Source organism: Pezoporus wallicus, unplaced genomic scaffold (assembly GCF_028554395.1).
Source record: "Pezoporus wallicus isolate ANWC-B61680 ecotype Strahan unplaced genomic scaffold, APGP_CSIRO_Pwel_v1 contig_2456, whole genome shotgun sequence".
Lineage (NCBI taxonomy): Eukaryota > Metazoa > Chordata > Aves > Psittaciformes > Psittacidae > Pezoporus > Pezoporus wallicus.
The window spans coordinates 814,923-836,082 of NW_026637053.1; the positions used below are offsets into that span (position 1 = coordinate 814,923).

General features: G+C 39.6%; 1 protein-coding gene across 4 annotated transcripts in view; it reads left to right on the forward strand.

Annotated features, from left to right (window-relative positions):
- NECAB1 (N-terminal EF-hand calcium binding protein 1) overlaps positions 1–21,160 on the forward strand; it is a 54,796-nt gene that overhangs the window by 10,860 nt on the left and 22,776 nt on the right. For all 4 annotated transcript variants that reach the window (XM_057402971.1, XM_057402972.1, XM_057402973.1 and 1 more), the window contains 2 exons: positions 11,763–11,788; positions 14,076–14,173. In XM_057402971.1, coding sequence (XP_057258954.1) covers positions 11,763–11,788; positions 14,076–14,173 — 124 coding nt within the window. The remainder of the gene's footprint in view (positions 1–11,762; positions 11,789–14,075; positions 14,174–21,160) is intronic.

A 21,160-nucleotide genomic window follows, 5' to 3' on the forward strand; every position in this document is an offset into this window, starting at 1 on the left:
CTGGTGCAGTGCTGTGTTTTCAACTTTAGTCTGAGAACAATACTGATAACACACCAATGTTTTTGGTTGTTGCTAAGTAATGTTGACTCAGATCAAGGACTTTTTCAGTAATATGTATGTAATTACATACAGTTATTAGCTGAGAACAGGTAATGAAACTGGCACACCAGCCATTTGAGATAGAGGTCGTTTGCCAGGAAAAGCCTGGCAAAAAGCAGGGCACAAAAGTCACTGATAATAAGTACTGTGAAGGATGTATTTCAGGGAAATGAACAGGTGGAAGGATGATAAAAAAAAACTTACAAAATTGCATTTTCCAGCCAGAAGAAAGTGTGCTTTGTATTGACTGATTAATATTGGTTATAGGGTAGGACAGGTAATAACACAACTTATAATAAGCTTTTTGAGTTTGGGTTGGTTTTGTTAGTCGTTTTTTTTTATTAAGTCTTTGATAAAAGGGTTAGTGCCTAACTTTGTGGCTGAAAAGTATTCTGCACTGCTTGATCTTCCTCTTTAACAGAGGTAAACAGTCTTTGAAGGCTTTCCCTTAGTACTTTTGAAAGCTTTTGAGAACCCTGTCTTCGGGCAGGCAGCAAGATGGAGCATGTCAAATATCAGTACAATATAAATTTCTTGTTAATATAGCTTTCTAGGAAAAATCACATGAAGCAGATATAATAAGGAGGCAAAAACTTTACTCGCTGGCATTTGCTGAAAAGGGCAGGTTATGTAAAATGTCTCAACCATCTGGTTAAGAAAAGTAGCAAAATGTTCATTGAACCTTGGGAAGTTTTGTAACATAAACATCAGGAGAATCATGTACATATCAAACAATCCCCAAACCACTTATTTTGTGATGGTTTTACTTGCAAATTACCCAAGGGAATGAAATGAAAATCATGGTTTGTGCCTATAAATCTCAAGTAGTTTGTGGGTGGGTTTTGTTAGGGGAGGGCGAGGAATTCTACTCATTTGTGATTCTAGTAGGAGATTTGCACAGACTATTTTGTTTCTCTTACCCAGTTTAAATACAGATTCTGTCAAATTCTGGACAAATCATTTATCTTCTCTGCTTCACTATTTACAAAATGCAGACTGTAGTTCCCTATCCCTGAAATATTTTGTAAGAATTGAGATTACACAATGATTTATGCTACATGTAAATGCTTAGGACAGATGGCTAGGGAAACATGTGATGATCCACTAGATCATTTCTTGGAGCATCTCAAGATTTCGTACTCAGCTTGTCACAATAGCAGACAGGTTGTTTCCACCTGCACTAAGTCTTACAGCTCTGCCAGCATTCAAAACCTCGCTGTCTGCTGTGTGCATGAGTCTTTGTTCTTCAAAGCCTGAAGATAAAAAAGGACAGGTTGCCTTGAGATGATATTGATAGGCCACAAGCTCAATCAGTCTGAGTTTTCAGCTCTGCTGCAGCAATCTTTCAAAAAAATATTCAAAGCATACAAAACTTACACCAGCTTAACACTTTTTGAACTCCATGTTACAAGGGTCCTAATGTCAATCTTGTGGAAGAGAGACTTAGAAGATTATTAACTTTGAAAAAGACCAAGCCAATCTAAGGTAACATACCTGTTACAAAGCATATGGAAACTATGGAAGGCTATGGAAGACTGCTAAAATGCAAAATTACCATTTTCAGTGTTACAGAAGGGGAAATAATAGAGGGTTTAACTTCCCAGTAATTGAGGTTGTGTCTGCCTAACTGACTGTGATCTCTGCACCTTACTGTTTGGTTCAGTGACCATAATCACCAGGAAAAGAGATGAGTAGGAGTTAGTCACCACCACTTGAAGTTTCCAGGTTGAACAGGAGTTCATTATGCCAGGATGAATTTATATTTACAATTTGTCTAGACCCTGAAGTACAGGTTATTCATTTGGGGCAGATCATTGCTTTTACTGAAAATTTGCATTATCTAAGGATCTTTCCTCAGTACAGCATTTGGACATACGTTTTGCAATTTATGAATGTACTTACATGTAGACTACTTTGTGGCTATTTTTTTTTTCTAATTCATAAAATCTACATTACCTTTGCATGAAATCTAAATATTAAATTAGTACCAGTAAAGACATGCCATACAAATGGATTGCCTGATTTTTTTTAACGTCCATTCATTTTTCCTTGTAATACTGCCAGAAACAAATGTATAAGTTAATATATACTGGGTACGATATTGGTTAATAATGATGCTATCACTATGCAGACAACCAAATTAGGTGAAGTACTATGTCCATGCCAAAAGGAAGGGTTTTATTTTTACCCATATTTTAATACTGCTACAATTTTTTCCATTTCTTGAAGGTCTTTTAATATAAAAATTATATTTGTAAGAACCAGCAATCAAAAAGGTAAATTGTAAACAATTACATTTGGGGTGAGGTCTTCCATCCACTGAGACATAAGCCAATATAGTTTATAGGCCAACTAAACATAGAGTTACACAGAAATTTCCTTCATGGGCAGACCAGCTCATACCTGTACACAAGGCCTTAACGTAAGTTGCTGGTTTTTTTAAAAGCCTCCAGTGACCACAAAGAAACAAGAGGACGCTGGACCAAGGGCCATTGTGGTGACCCAGGGAATGCCAGTCTCCTGGTTTTTAATGAAGGCAGGGAGATAATACCGAGATTAATTAATACATTAAATTTTAATATTTTTCACTAAAACAAAAACTTCTGATTATTCAGAGATACTGTGCTTCAAAAGCTACATAAAGAGGAAACAGAACACTTTCATTAGGCCATGCAACTAGCATTCCTGACATCTAAGTAGTACAAGGTAACTGCTTTAGGGAAGCAGCTTTAAACTATTCTTCCTTCAGTGCAGTTTCCAGTATTGTCATTACTTCAAATTGAAGCTGAAAGCCAATTAGGCATTTGACTTCCACTGAAAGTCACTTGTATTTGTGCTTTCCAGGATTTCATGAAACCTTTGGGCAATCCCTATTCAATCACATACCATTAAATAGTATAAAGAAGCTGTTATGGAGAGCCCCATTCAGATGCCCTCACTCTGTCAGTGTAAGAAAAGGCTTTGCATTGAAGCAGCAGTGATTAGGTCTGAGCTGATACAGCCAGGTCTCCAGGTTCTCATTTCCTAGCATGCACTTAGCACTTGGATCTACTGCAGAGCAGTGTCTTGTATTTAAAGACCTTTAAAAATTATAGGCAAGAAATCAAGAGCAGTGTTAAAGGCTTAAGCTTCAACCTAGGGTTGTACAATGATCCTTCACCCCTTATTCATAATGGTTTAAAGGTTTTGCAGACAGCCCAGAAACAAGCACAATAAAAGTATCTGGGCAAGATCTTGAAGGTATCAGAAGGCCAAGATATATCCTGTCAGTGTGTTGAGCAGCAGTCAAGCCCCCACAGTATGACTTAGATCAACATGAGGGCACGGCTGTGAGCAAGAGAAATTGTTCATCTTTGCCTTCTGATTGGACATGCATTTGACATGAGGAAGCAAATGCAGGTGCTGTAAAGGCACCAGAAGTCTTTCCTGGGGCTGAGAGGGAAGGTGACAAAACACAGCTCATGGAGGGCATGGTCTGCAGGTCATGTCTGAAGTAATTTTGAGACTGAAGACCTACATGCTCTGCTGTCTTGGAGCATCCCAGTTATTGACTCCTCTGTCAAAGTGAACATGAAACACTTACTTTGGTTGTGTAGCAATTAGTACTATAATGGCATGAGCATAAATCAATACACACAGCTCAAGCCAAAGGCTATCAGGGACTGATGCTCAAAGCCACCTGAAGACAGAAGTTAGCTAATGATGTTAACTACAAGAAACATTTTATGGTTTCAGAAATTGCAGACTTTTACAAAAGCAATATCCAAGAAGTGTAAGGTAGAGTAGAGTTATCTTGCAACCTTAAGCATTGTGTTTCTTAACATATTCTCCTAAGCACTATTTTTAGGAGCAGATTGGAGCCCAAGATTATTTTACAGATTAAATAGGAAGATTAATAGGAATGTGACTGGGTTTGCTGACTTTCCGTTTGAAAAATATAGAAGACTTTTTTTAGTGTTACTTCCATTGCTTTTTCACTCTCAGCCCTTTTGAATCACTAAATCCGAATGTATACACAAAATCCAAATCTGAAGATCTTTTTCTTCCCATGTTTCCATCTAATCAGGAGCAAAAATCATATTTTCATTGTAAATTTATATTTTTAAATATTTTAATAATGTGTGCATTATTCCTACTAGCTACTTTGTATCTGAAACATTTCTATAAGCTTTCATCTGGTTTCACAATCCAGTGTGTGTGTGTATGTTCAGTGCAGCTATCTGGGGGTTGTAATATTGCTGAAGGAGCTATTTAAACTTCTGATTATTCCAGTCCAGAAAACCCTAACTTGTGGGGTTAGTGTGCTCTAAACAATTAGTAGGTTGCATTACCTGGACATGCCTTTACTGAATGTTAAACAACTTGCATGCAAGACAGGATCACATCACAGTTCAGCTTCAGAGATGAAGTTCTATAGAAATACAGCTGTTTTGTTTACATTTGTTATTCCCTGAAATAGAGAGAAATTATCAGCAGCACAGATCTTTTTATACATGGAGAGAAGTATTCAGGAAAAGTTTGAAATTTGTGGCTTATGGGGTGAATACTTTTATAGCTCATTTCCTTGGTAAATCTGCCCCAGTTTAATTTTAATGTCAGCTCTGATGAGCCTGTGTTTCACCAGAGCAAGAATCCTTGACACAGTTAATGGTTTAGCGAATGGGTTTTAGCAATCATTGCAAATGTAAGCCTCCCTTTTACTCTTATCCTTCTCCCTTCCTTCCCCAACTCATAACTTTCATGGAAATTGTTTTTGAATAACAGCATCCTTAGGGAAAAGTTGTCAGAAGATAATGAGAAGATATGGAAAAATTACAAACTAAAAGACATGCAGACAATCTCAAGGGGATTCAGTCTGCAGCACTGTTGGAGAGATACTGTGACAAAAGCTTCACTGATTACTGACTTGGATGAGTCAGTAGGGAATTAGACTTGGTTTTCTCACTTTTCTCATTGGTAAAACAAAGTTCTCAGCCAGGACCTTAGTTAGAAGGTAAGAGGGATGCTAGAACTGAGGCAGTCCTGAGGCACAGGCAAATTCCCAAAGGTAAGGTCCCATTAAACCTTTGTGTGTGGCACAAGTTTAACTATGTGCAAGCCAGAGGTGAATTTGGTGAGGACCTGACAGCCTCAGCCACTTGCAGTGCTGAGCTTATGCTGGCCATTTGGGAGAGAGCCTGTCATACTGCACATACTGCACATGTAGGGATGGGACTTGGCACTATGGAGACACATCTACACTTGCATGCATATGTGTCAGCAGGGTATCTAAGGCTTCCTCATAGTCAGTGAAGTCACTGGCACCTAAGAAGTAATTTTGCTCACATAGGTTTCAGCACTGATGCCTAGGCATAAGCATTTAAGATGTTCCCACCTGAGACATCAGCCCAAGGTGGACAGGATGACACAGGCAAAGCAGTTGGGACTGCAAAGTGGTGGGAGAAATGCTAGAACATCTGACACAACGCTAGATGCCTATGTTTTATCCAACTACTCAGGCTCCTGACAGCTGGTCTACTGAAAACCTCCCAACATACACTGAGGCTCCTTTGCCTGGCAGGGGATGTTGGACCCAAAGCGCACTTAGGCTATCTGCATTTAGGACTCGGCCCCAAAGTGATTCCACCTTCCTTCCACCTGCCTAGATCTTCATTAGCAGAGTCCTTGTACCTCCTTTAGGCCAAAAGAGGAATGCTGAGATCATGTGCCTGAATAGCAAACTCCAAAAGGATGCCTATTTGATGTCTGAGAGCAAAAGGTTGGTTAGCATTATCCTTACAATGGTGGGAACCCATCCAGCATTAGCCTGCATTAGCACTGAGCACTGAAACTAAAATGGAATGCATGTTATATGACACCACAGTGCTTCCTTCAGCACTCTGGTTGTAAAGATAATAATGACAAATCCTCAGTAGCTTAACAGTAGTCTAGGATAGTAATTATCTGTCCTGGGTTCAGCAGTAGCAGTCATGTTTTTCCTTTGTGTTAACTGGTGCAGTGCTGTGTTTTGACTTCTAGCTTGAGAACAGTGTTGGTGAAGCCGATGTTTTCGGTTGTTGCTAAGTGATGTTTACCCTGACCAAGGACTCTGTGAGGCTCATGCTCTGCCAGGGAGGAGGGGAAGCTGTGAGGAAGCAGAGACGGGGTGCCTGACCCGGGCTAGCCGGGGAGGTATTCCATACCACAGCACGTCATGCCCGGGGTGGGGGGTAACTGGGAGTTACCCGGAAGGACAGGGGCTTCCGGGTGGAACTCGCTTTCTTGGCCGGTGGTATTTTCCCTTCTCATTGTTTTAGCTGATAGTAGCGGTGGTGATTTGTTGCTGGACTGTTCTTGTCTCAACCCGTAGGAGTTGCACTCTCCGGGAGAGGGGAAGGGGAGAGCCCCGGACCTCGATTGTTGTCAGCTCGGCACCACTCACTGGGATTATCTGTGCCTGGGATGGGTTTCTTTTGTTTCAGTTGGAAGGCGTATTTAAATCATGCTATTGCTGATTTATCATGGTTCAATACAAGTACACAGAAAAGAATAATAAACTTATAAGTACAGTGAAGAAAAAAAAGATTTATTAAAAACAGCGTGAGATACAGACAGGCTTTTTAATTAGATGAACTGCAGGTGAGTGAAAATGCTTTTCTAAAAAGGAATTATTGAATGCAAAAAAATTGCATTACTAAAACAATACAGCGAGTAAAATAATACAGTGGGTAAAATAATACAGTGGGTTTTGAGTGTTTTTTTTAAACCAGATTTTTTAGACTGAATAAGAATTTCAGGCGTATGGTGCGGCACTGACATCAGAAAGGCGTGTTTGCTACTGTTTAAGAGACACAATTGCAGCTATTAGTTTTAACTATCACTTTCCAAAACAAAGCTATATAAATCAGTTGGAAATGAAGAACAGAGAAAAAGACAAGAGACTGGTCAGACTGTGAGCTGATTATATAGTTTGATATTTCATGACTGAACAAAACAAGTTCAGTGAGAACGATTTACACAAGTACTGATGCTAACAGATCCTCTGGTCAGAAAGACAAGTTGCAAATAGAGTTGCTTGGAGATTTTCCATATGAATGGTTATTTTTAATGGGAAATTCAGCTTTCTGCAGAAATAAAAATGAGAATCACTTACAGTGGGAAGATCAAACTGTAATGAGGAGTTTCAGTTGCATTGACCTAAATATAGTTGACCTAGAATCAGTTCAGTTCTTCAGAAGATAACACTGGCTTCCAAGCAGTGTGCTCATTGCTTAATGGTAGGTGTAGTCTGAGGGCCTAGTCCCTTCCATAATCTGGGTTTCCTAAAGAACCACAGCAGGTTTGTTGCGTCTATCAACATGTGCATTTCCAAGGAGTTTAATAAACAAAATAAACATTTTGTGTATCAATAAATAATTTTGTATAACAATAAATAAACACAGTTTCAAAAAAAAATCTGGGGACAGAACTAGAATTTGTAACATCAGCTTCTACAGGGTGAAAACTCTGAAATTTGCTCCTTGAGGCAAAAAAAACCCACCATGGTATTGCCTCACATCTCCTCAAAAATCATAGCACTGCAGCCCTTGTACAGCTATCTACAGATTTTATCATGCACTGCAACTTTTAATAGTATCATTAAGATACGTTTAGCAACACAGAGACTGTTACAGCTTGGATGATTAAGGTGACTAGCCAGCTATGTAGTCATCACATTCCTGTGAATCACTGCCTATCAAAGGACTAGTTTGGGGCTTCTATTTCAGATGAATTGTTAGTCAGGAAAAAAAAAAAACTTTATTCTGTTCTGTAGTCCTGCCACACACAAAGTGTGTCACAGCCCAGAGAGCCAAGCTGGTTACTGCCTTTAGAAGCCCAGAAGCTGCACAGCCCAGCGAGCCCTGGGGTTGAAGAGCAGAGGTGGCCTCAGGGCAGCAGCAAGTCTGGTTTCCCAAGGACGAGTCCCAGGAGCTCTGTCCCACTTTTACCTCTTCTTCCTCTTCTCCCTTTTCTAGTCTTGGCGTACATGTCTCATTTTGCTGACTTGAAGTGGGATGGTATGCAGGCTTTCTTGTTGCAAAGAGCTTACATCTTTTTGGCTGATATTGTCCATGCATGTCTATTCAGTTGCACAGTCTAAGTAACATTTAATTCCTTTCAGTCACAAATTATATGCTTCTACTTAACAATAGGAGATACCAGCCTTGAACTTTCCTCCCTGAAACCAAATTTAGCAAAGAGACGTGCAAATGGGACCTGAAAAATAGGGCTGGTTTAAGCCTCTGAAATAAGTCTGTCTTATATCTGAGAATGAAGAGAGACCTGAAGAAGAAAGTGCTATCCTTCTCCAGCTATGATACTCATGGCAATGAATTTCCTAAATTAAGTTAGTTCAGAAAGTCTTTCATATATTGGATTCTTCAATAAAATAGCTTCTTTAGGCACTAGAGTCCATGATTTATATATAATTCCTGTATTGAAGAGATGCCACTGCCTCTTCTTGTGGTCCAGAGAAAATATACAGATCTTCTGCTGGTACCTCTGCCTAGAGGTGCCTTTTCTTCCAGAGAACAGTATGTGTCAGGTCAGTGGATTGGGCTGTGGACTGATGAATTCACACCAGTGGACGGGTGGAATAGCTTTAACCTTCCCTCCTCCCTGGCTGGCCCCAGTTCACACCTGACTGTGGTGGGCAGAACAAGAGCGTGATCACAGCTGCTTTAAACTACTATATTTTGAGCTTCTTCCAGAGGTATCACTAATAGGCACTTCTGCCATGGTTCACTGAAGTGAATTTGCTTAAAGCTTCTGTCACTGAGCAACAGGTACGATCAATGTTGCAACAATCAGGACTGCTCAGTGGAATATTTACAACAGTCCTCTAACAATAGCTCATATTAGGTAGAAGACATTTTTTGACACAAAGCCAGATGTGCAAAATGGCTGCATTTAGTACTCAGGAAGAAAACTGAGAGCACGTTTGAAAAATTATCATGTTGACATGACGTGAATGCATTTGGCTGCACCCTCTGCCTCAGGTGCTTATCATGAATGGAGTGCTGGATGTGAGTCATCCAGCAAATACTGCAAATAACATGTTCAGCATTACCAGATTATAGGTCTAAACAGAAGCATCCTTGGCATACACGCCCATTGAAATGATTAACAGGTGCCAAGTATAAACCTGAGTACTGAGATGCAGAAGCAGCCCTCTGGTGTGCACCTTACTGCTGTACTATTACATATATTTCAGACTTCTTCAGTTGTTTCTGTAGCATACTGCAGGGAGCTCAAAATTGTTTGTATACAGAAAAAGAACTCCTAGGTTTGTTCATGACTCTGTTTAAAGCAGCATGTTATTATTTCTGAGCAAATGAAATAATCAGTGACAAGAAATTATAGTTTCCCTGCATAGATGAGCATCCCTTTCAAACAGAATGTCAAGAACAATGGAGCCTCAGAGGGTGTTTGTAATAGAAAAGGAAATACTATGAGTATGTTAAACTGGCATCCATGCTCTTTATGTCATTTCTGCTTTCTGTCACAGGCTTCTTGAAAGCTGCTGCATAAATCACATTGAATAATAATTTTCTCACTATTCAGGTGCCCATTTCTAACTGAAAATAAATTCAGCAGCTAAATACTTTACCATTTTCGCATGTAGTCCATTTGCAGCTGTGTTGCTCATGTCAATAGGAATAACAGCAATGTTCTCGTGACCTCAACATTGAAAGCCTCTGAACCACTCCCTTACTATATCACTACCACACTGCTGAGGATATTGCAGAAAAACAAGGACCAGAATGGATTTCAATATGAATTTTGAAAAGGGAACATGAATTCAAATTGCTAAGCAGTGTGAAAGGCTGTTTAAAACACAGTTATCAAGCTGTCCATTAAGAGAGAATGCACTAGGGCTGGTGATGTGAAGGGGCAGAAAATGCAGGGACAATGAGAAAGAGCAGACATTATAACAGTGAATTCTGTCATTTAATGTTATTCTGTCACTGCCTTTGACTCAGGCAATTTTCCGCCTTTCAGGGTTTCAGTTTGCCTTCAAAAAGTGAATGTCTGGACTGTTCCAAAAATGACTGTTGAACTGTAGAAGTGGTTGAAGAGACACATTTGATAATGGATGCAGCTGTGATCTTTGGTGAACAGCCTTGAGGAGTCACAGACACTTTTCCCCATCACATACTTTGTTGATCCAAGAGTTAAGTTTCTCAGCTTCAGCACCGTTCTTACAGACCATGAATTATACCTGCCACCAGGGCCCCTGGAAAAATCAGATGCAAGACTCATTTGCAGCCATTCAGCTTGGCCTGTTCAAATGCAGATAAGGTCACCTTCAATTAATAAAAGTTGTAGGAAATTCTCATTTACATAATCAGTTAAAAGTGTTCAGAAGTCTTTATAGCCCTGAGTATGCAAGTTTGTAACAACTCAGGATCATATAATTTCTGTTGGTTTCTCTCCTTCATGAAATAATAGCCAGATGTATGGGAGTTAACATTGTTGAAACTGACTTTAAGATAACACTGTGTCATCATTTTATTAAAAGGTCAATAAAAAAATCCCATTAAAAAGATAAGTGAAAAAACCCTAAGTGCAATAAGCCATTCAGTATTCACCCCTCAGCAAGATTCAAGAAGGATGTTCATGCTTTTAAGTTTCTTTAATAATCAGTTTCTTCTCCTCCTTGGAAGAGAGTCAATGTGCTAACTTTCAGAACCGAACTGTAGGTCAAATGTTTTTTGTTTCAACTGTTAAGGCCTCAAAGAGAAAATACTGCTTAAGAGTTAGAGTTGATCAAGATGAAGTCTTTTTCAAGTGAACAGCTTTAAATTGTATGATACTTTAATGTATTTATGTATTTTAATAATGTTGGCATGGAAATATGGCAATATAGCTATGCTTTTTACATCACTAATTTTGCTGTAGTACTGATTAAATGGTTTTCTATGTCCAGAAATTCTTAGGAACTATGTATGCTGATGGGCTATGTCTGGTTTTATCCTCTGACTGTACTGTCTCTCTAATGGAACCCTATTGCAGAGTGCAGATTGTAAACAGGAGAAAGTTACCAAGTTTTCCCTCATTTAGCACGGAGAATTAAGCTCTCTGAGCCACGCTGTCCAGCACAACAACAGAAAAGGAGTAGGGGCAGAAAGATGGGGGGAGAAAGTCCCCAAACTATTTCTGGTGTTTAGATGGATTTCTGCCAGCACTGGTACCAAGTGTGTAAAGCCTAAAGAGCAATGACTCTGCACCATTATTCACAAAGCCTGGGGGAGGAACCCCAAAGAGGGTTGTTGGTGAGCAGGAAGGTGCCAGTGGGAGCATGCACCCTGGTCTAGTGGAAGGTGCCCCTGCCCATGGGAGGGGGTAGGAACTGGATGATCTTAAGGTCCTTTCCAACCCAAACAAGTCTATGATTGGGAAGGGAGACTGTACCCGCAACCACCTTCAGAAAGGCTGCAGCACAGCTTTTGCCTTCAGCTTAGGACAAGTCTCCCCAGGGCAGAAGAGCAAGGCCAGCAAGAGCCAGGCACTCACATCTCCTGCTACAGCCCAGATAGGGAGGCTGATCCTTGAGTCAGGCTAATCTTTAAGTCCTACTGTTTACCAATCCAACAAAAATAAATTACTAATCTTACTAACCTTCTATACTCTTATCTTTCCAGCAACCTTGACACAGAAGAGCTCTGCGGTAAGTTCCTTTTTGGGCAAGAGTACATAATCTGTGTGTTCTAGAATAATCTATGCCTTTGGCAGCCCTGCGCAAGTGAACGTATCATGTGATACGATTTTTTTTCCCTGTTTAATCTTTGTAGCTCAAATAGAAAATAGTTTCAATTGAAAGAACTCCTGGGAAAATGAAGATGACTTGCAGCCTTTTTACACTCTGTCATCCATTACTTGCAGAAGTTACTTTGAAAATGTTTTTCCTAATCACTACTTCACATTCTCTGAGCTTCAAGATCTGTTCTGATAGACAGATAACTCTTATTTTATTTCCCTTTCATGTGAGATATTTTTTTCTAGTTGGTTTATCACTTTCAGAGGTATGCTTTGGCAATTATGAAAGAGATTGTCATATTAGTAACCCACTGGAAGAAAATTCCTTGTGTCCCTCCAACTTGAGCCAGTGATAACAGCAGTTTGACAAGTTCTATCATCCTTTCCCACAAGGAAAAGAACCCTCTTGCGAGGCCCAGTTACCCATTTCTGTACCACATTCTGAGCTATAATTTCTTACAGCACCTGATTTAGGAGTGCTGTTTGTAGCAGAAAACAATCCACAGAGAATTTCTGCAAGTCCTCCCACAAAACATCCAAAAAAATCCAGTTATGCTTGTTAAAACCAGACTATTTCTGAGGGAAAGATGACAGCCTAATAACTGTTCCATTGGCCAGTGATGTTAAAGACTTATAAAAGCTGAAAATACTGTCAAGTTCAATGCCAGCTCACTTACTCACACACACAGTGACTCAACCCATGACCAAGAACCTACTCAGCCTATGGCTTGTAAATACATGGCAAGCGACTCAAGTGAAGTGACTTGGGCTGTGATGACTTCTGGTTGAACATCTGGCCAAAATTAGATAAAACTGGCCAAGGAAGGCAGGTGGCCTTGTTCCATGAGAGTTTTACTGCTCTTGATGTGCCCCTGGAGGCTTACAGGGCCAGAGAGCTGGGGTTGGGGTTGGGGATGGGGATGTCACCCTGATGGTTGTTCTGTTTTTGTTAAACATGGGCTACTTCAGCTGCCTTTTAAATCTTTCACAGGTTGCTAACTAGGGTGTTTCTCATCTGTGAACCTGGTACTGAGTTTACTGAACACATGTTTAACCTAGTGATTATACAGTTCTTTCTGAGTTACTTGAGTTGTCAGAAATGGAGCTTCATTTCCAGGATGCTAATTCACAATACATTTTTGTTCTAAATAATTTCATTCAATCTTTCAGCAATACCAGGTTATGTTTCAGTGTCTTTGAAACCTTATGTTTCGTGACTCCCTCAAGAAGTTCATGCTGACCTCTAAAAAGCCTCAAAGTATTGCTATTTGTTAATTCAGAAAGATCCCATCTAATGTTGTTCTTCCTATTACTTAGATGAGCTTCTGTTCTTCTGTTACTAAGATGTTGGTTTTTATGCTCTTCCAGGTGATTTGATGTCCAAGTACCTTGTCTAACACAGTCTCTAGCTTTACTGTTTTTCATGTTTTTTCCCCTCTGTGCCTCTCTCTATTGTGTCTCATCACATTGGCCAAATGGGAATTTGAGTCATGATTTCCCACGTTTGCCTCCTCCTCTCATTGTAATGCCTTTGAGTTATGCACCCCAATTTTACATCAGCTCTTTCTGTTAAAATGTCCTTTCCTTTGAGCACCTATGTAAGGATATCCCACAACTTATGTTATTTCCATTATTTTTGTTAAAATCATTTTGCATACATCATACTCGTTGAAAATATCATCACAGTACCTGGGACTAGAAGCTTATCTGGCCAGCTCATGGTCTCTTAATTTCTGACTTGACCCCAGCTCACAGCAGATCCCCCTTGATCATATGTCCTCTAAGGGCTTTTTGAGAATTACTCATTTTTATATGGAGATAATCAGATTAGGTACTTACACGTGAAAACTTTATTTCCTGCTAGTAACTGTAAATTAAACTATTAGACTGGAAATCCAGTTTAGAAAGAAAATGCAGATATTTTGTTGGTCTGTTTCAGCTCTTAAACTGACATTTTAAATTTCTGTCAATTTGGCAACTCATTTATTGAAGGAAAATATTTTTAAACACTGCTTATAATATTTTTAAGTACTCTGGGAATGATTTTGAAGAAAAAAAAATCATCATTTTCATTGTAAATCTTGTTCATTTTATATGTTTAGTTAATAACACCATAACTGAACTCAGACATAATAAAATTGGTATTTCATGAAACATCGATTTTTTGTTAATAGCTGACATGGGTTTTCTTCCTTTAGAATACTTTTCCCAGCACTTAGGAGAGTATGAAAATGTTTTATCAGTCTTGGAAGACTTAAACATAACCATACTGAAAGCAATGGACAAAACAAAGAAAGTGAGTAAAAATTGTGGAATTTTCTTTACATTTTATACTTTGTTTACTTGAATGTGTATCCAGTATTTTCCTTATGTAGGTAAAGTTACTAATTCATATTTAAGTTCTTCCAAATATGAATGTTTGTAGCAAAAGCCCAATAGGAAATGGCTTGTCTAAATGGCTGAGTTTCAAAGCTGTAAAGCTCTGTTTGCAAAGTATTACAGTTTGGATAGAACTACAATTATCTTTGAAAGATATCTGAAGAACATTCTTCAAATTGTACCAAAGGAGGGTTCCATATCCAGATGTGGGTAAACGTCATCAGCATATCAACATCTGGAAACAGCCTGAATTTGAAGAAAATAATTGTGTCGTGTTGACCCTGCCTGGGCACCAGGTGCTCACCAGAGCTGCTCTACCCCTCCCACTACTGTGATAGGGCTGGGGGTGCAGCAAAAGCGAGTTAGCATATTGGGATGTCATGGACAAATGATGCGCTTCACCACCGACACACAAGATGTGATGTAGCTCCTAGCTTAAGTTAACTCCCCAGCATAAACAAGCAGGTCCTCAGAAATGGGTGGTCTAGTTATGAATGGACAGCGGTATGAATCCAGAGCAAGGCCTGGGTTTCCTCTCCCAGTGCAAAATAAAGTTTTGTTACTGCTCTGCCACTGTAGTCACCTGGGCCTTTGAGTAGTCACTGAGTAATGGGAGCATTTGTTACTATCTTCTAAGCCAACATCTAGTTTAAAAATTCATATGTAGGAAAGGGAAAAAAAAACAAACCAGAATTGAAGACTTACACTTTGAGAGCTACAAAGACATGCTGTGTATATGTACAGTGTCTGAGTCTGTTTCCAATGGGCAGGACCAAATTCTCCTGTGAAAAATGAAAAGTAAAAACTTCTGAGACTGAACCTGAACTCCACTCTGCAGAGTGTGGGGCTGATTACAAATTACCAGTCCTCAGGGTTGGTGTGAGGTTTCCATCCCCTCTGACTTTTTGTGGGGTAGAGAAAGCTCAGCACCTCTAACTAGGAGTCTCTGCTAAATTTTCCCAGAGTGCATGCCACTTCAGGTCAGCAGCTCATTCAGTCTTATGTATTTGGAAGGAAGAAGAAGCCACTTGGAATAATGATCATTTCATTTATCCAGCTTAGAGTCTGATAAACAATCACCACTCAGTCCTTCCAATGCAAAGTCTGTGTTCTCCTACTAATTTGAGTTGCCCGTACCCAGTAGATACTGTGCATGAGGGGGGCAGCTGTGGAATTGAAGCCCTAGCAAAAATTTTTCAGCTTCAGTTTCCAAGGAAACCCCAGAGAAGGAAGATGTCAGTTTTGAATGAAAAGCTGAACAGTGGTTTGGCATGTCTGAAAAATTTAATCTATAAACCCACCTTATTCCAGATGCAGACAGAGATACAGATGAAAACCCCATAAAATGTATACCACCCCCCACCACCACCCCCCCCCAAACATTATCACACAAACCCAATATAATCTTCCTCCAAGAGCAACCAGAGTTTGGCTTGGCTATAGATTCCTGGATTTAAATCAAGATCAACCAAATTGTTCCCATCACTCCAAATTATTTCCACATACAGATACTTTTAATCCAACACATTAGCAAATAACTGATTCCTGCAAGGTAATTGCAGGATAATTTCTATGTATTTTATTGCCTTCTGTGGTTTGAAACGGTTGTCAGCACACCTTTATTGCACTGAGCTTTTCTCCATTTTTCCAGTCCTGTGCTATCTGAAAGCAGACATACCAAGTCATCTATGGGAGAAGACATTCCAGTGTGTTAGCAGGTTCAAGAAACTTTCAAACCAGACTTTCTTACACCATTCTAGGGCCTGATCCCTTTTAACCAAACTAAACAGACAGGAAGCCCTTGTGAGGGTAGGAGTGCGTCATGCTCCATTGCTTGATGGGAAAGTCTTAATCTAAAAATGCAGAGAAATAGATATAGCAAGGAACATATTTCAGCACAAAAACCACTGAGTTGCATTGCAAACAACACACTTTGAATACAAAAAACATCTTACCAGAAGATGCTTGGGGAGCTACAGACCTTCCATTTTGCTACTGCTTTCCTCATGTTTCTTTACACAAGGAAGGGAAACACATATCTGAGGATTTTACAAGGGATTTGTGGCATTTGATACTTGATAATTTTTCTCCTGTGTCAAGAGTCTGTGTGAGTTGCTTATACAGGAGTGCCGAGGACAGATTAATCAGTAGTGTCAATTATTTTCTTGTACCTGCCTGATTGATATTTTCCTGGTGAAAGTACAAGCTGGTACAGTTCTATTTATCTCATTTCTTCTTCATCTTATATACAGGAAGCATTACAAATTAGGCTCAGCAAAACTTCACAAGGCATTAGAAGGCTGTTTCTTTAAGCCTTTTTTTCCTGACATGTTTTATAGCAAAACACAGAAGCATATGCAATTAAAATATTTAATCTCTTGGGGCTTTATTATCCAAATAAACATAACATTTTCAGCAAGCTGCATGTTTATTACAATCTGTAGCTTGCAGTCACATATAAATACAATAAAGAGAAACTTTGCAACCCACAGCACAGAAAATCTGTCACTGAGTAATGTTACAAATAGATAAAAATAAACCATTTTTTTTAAGGTGCTTGATATCTTGGTTCTGTTGACTTGTGAATGCTGAAAATCAGAAACTTAGAGACAAAAGAACATGTCTTCCCTTAGGTATCAAGCCATAAAATTGTTGCTATTTATTGCACTTATTCAGTAAGAACAAGTTTTTCTCTATTTCTGGTATTGCTACAGCGTATTGGAAATGCAACCTGCTGGTGGTAGTGGGCTATTCTGTTCTCAGCAAACTAGAAAAAGCTCATTTAATCACTATAAATGTAACTTTTGTATACAGTTAAGTTGACAATACGGAAATATTCAGGGGTTTAATCAAGCATCTAGTGGTATTTTAGAGAATCTGTATTCAAGGATGTCCAACATGTCTGCACAGGCCTGACGAATACACACAGGCCCTCTAGAGACCCAGGGGCAGAATGAGACCCCCATCTGAGGCAGCAGCCGGTAGTGAGGGTCTCTGTAGGGCACAAGACTCAAGTTTAGATACTTGAATAGCTCTGAGGTCTGAAGGGTGTCTGCTCAGAGGAACTGTATCACAAAGGAAGACTTGGTGATGGCTTACCCTGATCTGACAGTGCCTTTTATCAAAGTTGTAACACCCATTTAAAGTTCACATTTTTTCACCAGCTGAAGAGCACTCTCCTCTTCTGCTTTCTGCCTTCCGTTTTGCCAATGGCATGGGTTCATTTTCCAGCCAGGATGTATTCCCATGTGTCCCCACTGACACCTGCACAGTGATGGCTAGCAGCGGAGGCCTGTGCGGAAGCAGGGACCATTTCAGATGATTTTAAACCCCCTGCTCCTGAGGGCAGCTTATACTGCAGTGTTAGTGAAAGTTAACCGCAGCTGGCTGGTGGCAAAGTGACTAGGGGGGTTCCAGGATGGGACATGTTTCCTGCTCCATGATTTCAGTGACTTGGCTTGAGCAGGACTTTCACACATCCAATAGAAAACATTTATGAACAGAAAAAAGAGGAATTCAAATCTAAAGTAAAGGGAACAATGAAATAAGCAAGAAGGACTGTCAGTAGGAAATTGCTTCGCAGGGACTTTCTTCCCTCCTTTGCAGCTATTTAATGAAGGACAGCAAATATGCTGTCTGTGATAGCTGGGGACCACACTTGGTGAACTAGCAAACACCATTTAAGCAGCAGTAACCACAACTGGTTTATACCCAGCGTTTAAATATGAAAAACATAACATTAAGTTTAGGATGGAAATGAAAGATAAATTTTATTCAATAGAGTAATCAAATTCTGGAATATCCTTCTAAGCATTTGGGGGCAAAAAATACCTAACTACTTTTTACTTTTTACATGTTGCTTGCAAAAAGATAGGGCAGTGTGTGGTGTGCGACAGCAAGATGCTGGATTTGGGGACTGACAGAGCATGTCTAATTCTTTGCTGCTATGAAATCAGACATTTTTCTGCTTTGCTCAAAAAAAAAAACCCAGGCTAAGTGAAGTTAATTCAGCCTTATTATTACTGGAAAACTTCTTGAATAATCTAAAAATAGGAGCTAGTCAAAGAGAAGATTACAGGAGCTGAAAGAGTAACACAGGGACATGCAATTTAGTTACTGATGGTGCATTTATAGTAATTATGTAAATAGCTGCACTGTGGAGGGTTGATACCCATTATAAACCAGAATACCAAGATTTTTTAATTGCATATTTGAGTAATAGTAACAGTAGTGATTATGTAAATTATATTGCAAAACAAAATAACTGGAAAAAAGCAGAAAAGCTAGATAAGCATATGTCTACAACAGAGTGCCACAGCTAACATTCTGTTTGAGTAAAAATGGAGCTTCAAATTGTAGTTTTGTTTTCACATAATCTGTGTTAAATTGGCTAGCACCAGATTGGGCATATGAGCAGAATTTATTAACAGTTTTCATAGAATCTAATCTTGTTCTCTTTGAAATTGCACTTTTTACAAATGCACCTTTCACAGAATGAATGTAATGAATAGCTACTGCATCAGAATAACCTAAGGCAAGTATTACTCTATTTATCATGGTTATTAAGTTTCATGCACTGGCTTTGAATTTACTTCATTTGTTCTTTTATGTTTATCACAAAGTTTTTTCAGGTCAGTGTCAATCTAAAATCATTGAATTGTTTAGAGTGAAAAAGACCTTTAAGATCATCAAATCCAACTGTTAACCCAGCACTGCCAACTCCACCACTAAACCTTGTCCCTAAATGCCCCATCTACACATCTTTTAAATACCTCCATGGGTGGTGACTGACCACTTCTGTGGGCAGCCTGTTCCTGTGCTTGACACTCTTTCTGTGAAGAAATTTTCCCTACTATCCAATCTAAACCACACCTGTCCTTGGCAACTTGAGGCTATTTCTTCTTTTCCTATTACTTGTTAACTGGGAAAGAGGCTAACCCCAGCCTCAGTCCATTTCTCCTTTCAGGTAGTTGTAGACAGCAATAAGGTCCCCCCCGAGCCTTCTCTTCTCCAGAGTAAACACTCCTAGTTCCCTCAGTCATTCCTCATCAGACTTCTGCTCCAGACCCTTCAACAGCTTTTGCCCTTCTCTGGACCCGCTCTAACACCTCAATGTCTCCCCCGCAGTGAGGGGCCAGAACTGAACACAGGATGTGAGGTGCAGCCTCACCAGTGCCGAGTAGAGGGGGATGATCACTTACTTAGTCCTGCTGGCTATGCTATTTCTGACACAGGCCAGGATGCCACTGACCTTCTTGGTCTCCTGGGCACAAGCTGGCCCATGTTCAGCGGTGGTCAATAGGCACCCCCAGGTCCTTTTCTGTCGGCAACTTTCCAGCCACTCTTCCCCAAGCCTGGAGTGTTCCACAGCGTTGTTGTGGCCCAAGTGCAGGACCTGGTGCTTTGCCTTGTTGAACGTCATACTGTTGGCCACAGCCCATTGATCTAGCCTGCTCAGATCCTTCTGTAGAGCCTTCCTATCCTTCAGCAGATCAACACGCCTGCTCTCAACTTGGTGTCATCTGCAAAGTTACTGAGGGTGCACTCGATCCCCTCATCCAGATCATTGGCAAAGATACTAAACAGAACTGCCCCAAATACTGAGTCCTGGGAACACCACTTGTGAGAGAAGAATGCTGGTGATAGGGCTAAATATATCACCAGTTGCACCCTGCTAAAGGCAGAGATGACCCTATGAATAAACAGCTAATTTTAGCTAGAGACATTAATAAATGAGGCTTTAGAATTTAATTTCATAGGATTTTCTATCTATGAAATCTATTTAAGATTGTGACTATTAGGGCAAGTCAGGGTTCTCCTTCTAGCTCCTCATCAGAGTAATGAAAATTCTTGGGATCTTCTTTGATCTTTTTCGTGAAGTCTTATACCTACGGTGTGAGAAGGAGGCAATGCTCAAAATTCTGCTAGTAGCAGAGAAGATCTTTTAAGTCAGAACTTAAAAGCAAGCAACCAACCAAAACCAAACCCCTTAATTAAGTTACTATCCATACCTTTAAACATAGAAATGTATAGAATCAACTTCGGAGCAGAAAAAGAAACATTTAACCTAGACATTCTCCTGTCAATACCTATCAAAACCACCACCAACAGCTTTGATGTTTTCCCTTGCAATCCTTACAAACCTCTTCCAGGAGCAATGGCATTACACATATCCCTGCTACCTGCTGATATAAAACACAATTTCTTGTCTCAAGCTGTGTGATGCACTTAACAGCAGTTAAGTACAAGTTTTTTTTTTATCCATGCATGAATTTTGTACATACTATTACTGCAGTAGGAGTATATTACTTCTTCAGTAATCCCAGTAGAGTGATAGACTATGTGGTTTTGATGCATGCTATTACAATTATACATCAATATTCTCCTATAATCACCCATGATTACCTATTTTTTTCCTTGCTTTTACGTTGTCACTGCAAGTGGTTAGTAGAGATTGTCACTGTTCCAATTCTGTAGGCAGAACTGAAACATGCATTTTATTCCAAATAAAATACTTTGATAAACGTAGAAAGTTTCTGCCGCACTCAAAACCTGAAGCTGAATCTATGTAATAGTTTTGCATGCTATGCTTTTTCATTTTTACAATGAGGATGCTGTAAGTCATCACAGTGAGCATCTCTGGATCCAGCTTCTGATGAATTTATGATTTTACTCTTGACTTTACTCTTCTGATACAGTCTGAAGAACTAGATCTTAAGGAATTAAAGACCTTGATCTTAAGGAATTAAATCAAAATACTGTATTTTTTTTATTTTTTTTTCCCATGGGCATATGAAAAATTCACACCAGCATACCAGTTATCCTGACTAATTTCATATCCTCAATTTAAAGTTGTAACGTGTGGCGTTGTCCCACTAATTCAGGATAAACACACAGAGCAGGA